This window comes from Nicotiana tabacum, chromosome 23 (genome assembly GCF_000715075.1).
Source record: "Nicotiana tabacum cultivar K326 chromosome 23, ASM71507v2, whole genome shotgun sequence".
NCBI classification, from domain to species: domain Eukaryota; kingdom Viridiplantae; phylum Streptophyta; class Magnoliopsida; order Solanales; family Solanaceae; genus Nicotiana; species Nicotiana tabacum.
The window spans coordinates 142727751-142733069 of NC_134102.1; the positions used below are offsets into that span (position 1 = coordinate 142727751).

Here is a 5319-nt window from a genome sequence, read left to right on the forward strand (position 1 = left end):
AAAAAATCGGACCAGAAGGATTTATAGTATGCAGTCTTATACTGAATTTCTGCAAGAATCTGTTTCCACGGTTTAAACTCGTGACCTTCTGGTCACACAACAGGTAATTGAGGCGAAGTCACGTGCCACTGATCTCATTTAATTTTTGCACGCACAACAAAATTGAACCAAAGAATATAAAATAACTGCTCCAGTAAAAAACTAAAATTGAGCGTAAATATAAAATAACTGCTCCAGTAAAAATTAAAATTGAGCGTAAATCTAAATTAGTGGGATCATCGAATTTCCTAAAACTTTATTATCACTGATCAGAGACATTTACAGGGAAATTTTGCTCCTTTTGATGATCATCTTGAAGGTAACAATTTTCAGAAAGAAGTAAAAGATATTCTTCATACACTTTCTCCAACATGCTCTCATTCATTGGCACTGAATATTTGTTTGAAATGTAGCTGCTTTCTTGAATAAGAAATTCATCTAAATTTGCATCCCCTTCAAGTAATTTGCCAAAATCTAAGTCCCTTGGAAAGAATGAAACTTCTTCTAATTTCAACTCAGTTTCCTTGATGTCAACATCAGCTTCTTCAAAATTACTATTTGAGGAACAATTAGTACTCAATGTAACATTTTCAAAACTATTGTTCCTTGAAAGTACCTCAGAAGAAATCCTGATGGGTTTTGGGGTAAACACTTGAATTTTCTCAACTTGTACAATTTGACCCTCATTGTTTTTGTTGTTGCTCTTTTTACCTTGTTTTTTTCTTGATTTCTCTTGTTGGGGTCCTTTTCTTGATTCCTTTTTGGAACATTTGGAGAATTTTTTGTGGGGTTTTGGTTCAATTCCAGCACTTTTGAGCTTCTTGATTAAATGGGTGTTCCAATAATTCTTGATTTCATTATCTGTTCGACCTGGTAATCTCCCAGCAATTAGTGACCAACGATTACCCAAAAGAGAATGTAGTCTCAATATAAGATCTTCTTCATCTTGACTGAAGTTTCCTCTTTTAATCCCTGGTCTTAAATAGTTCATCCATCTTAGTCTGCAACTTTTTCCACACCTAAGCAACCCTGCCATTTTTATCATATTTATACAAAATTAATAATTCGTCGCCAACGAGCAAGAAAACGGATGCACTGGCCACCGTGGGCAAGTCCAAAGGTGAAAAAATCGATTCATTTTTTAGTAACTTGTCCAACTCGCCTAAGTGTAAATAAATAGAGTTTTGAACCATTTATTAATAAATTGACTCAACAAGGTGAACTCGTAATAAATACTACCTCCGTTCCAGTTGATGTGAACTTATTTTCTTTTTGATCCGTTCCAAAAAGAATTTTGCTTAGACTTACAATTTTACCCTTAACGAAAATCTTTTATAACCACACAAATAATTTGGACCCGTTTAGAACCACAAATTCCAAAAGTCTTTCATTTTTTTCTTAAATCATGTGACCCATCAAACAGATTCACATAAATTCGAACGGATGGAGTATCGAATTATTGGATCAAAACAAGTCCAAAATTTAACTCAAACATACAAAATCTTATTTGGCAATTGAAAATTATGTAAATTTAAAAGAACTTAACCAATAATTACAGTCTTTTTTTTTTCTTTTGGCGAGTAGGATTTAAAAAAAGAAGAGAGGAAGTTGGAATTTGGATCATGTTAGGCAGGTTGGACTTTTATGTATTATTTAACTTATTTTGACTCAAGAAAACTTTGACAAAAATGAGTCACGACCCCTTTACTATTTTGACTCACCCAAGGTTTGAACCAACTCGTCCATTTGTCACTTCTAAGTCAGGGGCAAAGCTACACAGTGCAAAGGTGGTGACTGATCACCTTTATCGAAATATTATAGTAAAATATTAGATTTTAGTGATATATAATATATATTGAACACCTTTTATTAGAGATTCTTTTTACTTCTTTCAAATTTGAAATAAATTTTTTTGCTTCGTGCCTCTGCTCTAAGGATAATGAAAAAAAAGTAGACGGAATAAAAAAAAAAAAGCACATAAATGGAAGCTATGAAAAATGGAGTATTAGTAAAGTTTTTACCAGCATTCTTAGGCAAAGATCTCCATTGTCCTTCACCATTTTCCTTGATATAATTAGTAAGTAACAAATCTTCTTTAGAAGACCAAGGACCTTTTCGCAATCCCTCTTTTGCACAACATGGTTTTCTTCCCATTTCTTAATTTCTTCTTCCCTTTTTTTCCTTCTTATTTTAGTAAATTTTCAGAGCTCTTAGTAAAGAAAGAAAACAGAGAGAACTTAAGAAGTAAAGAGTGAAGTGAAGATGAGGTTATGGGAAAGGTGGTGGTCTTTTTGAAGCCACGAGGTTGAAATTTACAAGGCATTAATTAATAATAATAATAATAATAATAATAATAATAATAATAATAATAATAATAATAATAATAATAATGTTGAGAGAAAAATAATTTAAAGTAAAGGACAGTCAGATCTAGTTGTTCCTTACTTATTGGGGAATGAGTTGATTGGTTTGTTATTTATAAATTTTATATTCCCCCCTTGTGCATGTTTTTCGTGGATCTAATTCTGAAAAGTAATGAAAACTCAGATTCATTATTATGTCGTACACTTTTACTTTTTTATAGAGAGCCAATCACGTTGTATAGCCAGGATAGGGACCAAACTAAGATTGTTTTGTTTCTCAAATTTTTATAATAATTTATGGTTGGACCAACAATTAATAATTTGAGCAAATGATGGAGTGAAAATAGAACCAAATCCGAACAGTAAAAGTCAAAATATGTCTCCGCAAATCAACAAATGTAATTACCTAAATTTTGAATCTTAAGGTATCAATTAAATATGTACATCTTAAGATATATATATATATATATATATATATATATATATATATATATATATATATATATATATTTTATTATTATTTTATTATTTTATTTTATTTTTATTTTCTTTTTGAAAGCGACGGGGTCCAATACCCCTGCCCAAAGGATAGTTCCGCCTTTGGTTGCCGTCACGCATTTTCTAATGGAAGCACAATATAATTAGAGCCTATATTACAAAGGATAAGTTTAATGATCATCCGTTAAATTAATCAAAATTTTAAATTACGTTTAGACATGGGCGGATATATAACTCAACATATGGAGCACGTAAACTCATAGTCTTTCCGACAAATTAGGTATTTTACGTAAATATTTTCTATAATTGATTTAATATTATCTGATGTCATCAATGCTCAAAAAAACTAAATGATACACTTGGTTGAACGATGAATTATTTATTTAGAGGAGTAGCTATCAATTCCCTTAGATACTTCTTTTTCTCACTTTTGTATCCATATTATAAAAATCTTGGATGTTTATCATATGTATATTCTCACTAATGTTTGTGCCCTTTGGTCGTACGTAGTCTCATTGGTTGCACGTGGCAAGTTGCAATTATAAAAATTCTCATAGCAATGTTCGAGAATCACTCTCGCGTTTCACAAATAAATAATCAATTCACTCGTAAATGTTAAAGTTCGTCTTATGTTTATTTAATTCTTTTTCCTTTTTCATGTCAAGTGAGTAAAAAACTAATATGTTGTGTTTTCATTATTTATATGATAAGCTTCCTTTTAGAAAGAGGCATTGACGAATTAAATAAATTCAACTCCGAAGACAGCCCGTAGTGCTGCACACATTTCCTTCAACTCAAGTTATATATTTTTTCTGTCTCCTTATAATACATTTCGAATTTTGAGAGTCAAATAATTTTTTTATTATTATAATTTATATTATTTTTTATTTAGTTTTTAAATATATAAATTTAATTTTAGAAAAACTAAAAAAAATATTTTTGAATTTGCAGTCAAAATTATCAAAAAAATTGAGATGGGGGAAGTATATATAATTTATAAATACACATATATCCAGGGGCGGCTCAACGGATCTCGTGGCCTAAGGCGAAACCATATGGAGAGGCCCTTAAATTTATTCTACAAAATATTTACACTAACAACAATATTTGCTTTTTAAATAACAAATTAATCATTTAAGACAAAAAAGCGAATTTCAAAAAAAAAAAAAAAAGAGCACAAAAAATAAAGTGGTGGACTATCGTATGTTGAGGTCCAGAAATCAAAGTGAAAATCTTGATTTGGCTATCATCACAAACAAAAAAAGAAATAAACATACATAACGTAATAGCGTAAGTTTTGAGTATTGACGGTGCCAAAAATATTTACTCCTTCTGATCAATTTAAACGATAATTGTAGTTCATTATATTAAGTAGCACTTTTTAGTGAATATCTAAAATAAATTGTAAATAACCTAATATAATATGTCAAATTACACTAAAAAGAAACCGGTGCATGAATACTTTTGTGTTCATGCAATTTCAGAGTATATTGTAAAAGAAATTCATTATGTTATCGATATATATATAATTTAATTCCTATATAAAAAGAAAAAAATTAAAATTGAAGAGTGAAGCAAATATACTAATTAATGAGGGGGAAAATTATCATAATTTATAAATTTATTGGTATAAAATAACCTCAATCAAGTAACAAAATAATATATTGTAATACTTTTTTTTATACTAATTATTTATATGAATTATTAGTATATAGTAATAATAAGAAGAAGAATTTAAAATAAATTTGGGGCCTCCAAATTTTAGGGGCCTAAGGCAATGATTTCACTGCCAAAAACCTTAGAGCCGCCCCTGCGTATATAATTGATTTGCATCTTATATGGCAGTTAGCTAAGTGAAAAGCTGTGATCGTTGAATTCATTGTCATAGAAAAGTAATGAATTATGTCGTATTCTTCATTATTAAGATGTGGTATTCTTGGTATACCTCTGATTCTCAAGGTGTGTCTACGACAGAAAAATATTCTAATTTAGCAATATAATATATTCCTGCGAAATATATTTGAAAACAGAAAACCCAACAGGGGTAAAAGTTAAAAAGAATTACAGCTCGATCTGAATTTTCATAGGTCTTTTTTTTTTTTTTGGGGGGGGGGGGCAATCTAGCTCTTTATTAAATAAGCATATGTAGATAGTAAGTAAAATAAAAATATTAAAATAAATATAAAAAATGATATTGCTTGTCGTTATAATAATTTATTTATTTATTTATTTTAAAATGTTAACAATACCGTTTATGAAAAATCATGTAATACAAAACTCTTTTAACCTTGTTTGCTTCTTGACTCTGTGTTTTGTGGCCCTGTTTGGGGACAGACAAAATTAGTAGTACTACAATGTAGACGTGCAAATGAATCCACTCCACTTAAACGACATTATTTTTTAGAGAAAACAAAGAACC

The 5319-nt window shown here is 29.6% G+C and overlaps 1 protein-coding gene across 1 annotated transcript; it reads right to left on the reverse strand.

The window, feature by feature from the left end:
- Positions 1-237: 237 nt before the first annotated feature.
- On the reverse strand, positions 238-2326 carry LOC107772886 (uncharacterized). Its single transcript, XM_016592347.2, has 2 exons — positions 2061-2326; positions 238-1068 (listed from the first exon to the last, which is right to left on the reverse strand). The coding sequence occupies exons 1-2, from the start codon at positions 2191-2193 to the stop codon at positions 302-304; spliced, it is 900 nt and encodes a 299-aa protein (XP_016447833.2). The 5' UTR covers positions 2194-2326; the 3' UTR covers positions 238-301.
- Positions 2327-5319: the final 2993 nt, after the last annotated feature.

Coding starts and splice junctions, on each gene's coding strand:
- LOC107772886 (XM_016592347.2), bottom strand. CDS start 2,193: ATGGGAAGAAAACCATGTTGTGCAAAAGAGGGATTGCGAAAAGGTCCT. Junction 1,069..2,060: donor ATCTTTGCCTAAGAATGCTG/GTAAAAACTTTA, acceptor TAAAAATGGCAG/GGTTGCTTAGGTGTGGAAAA.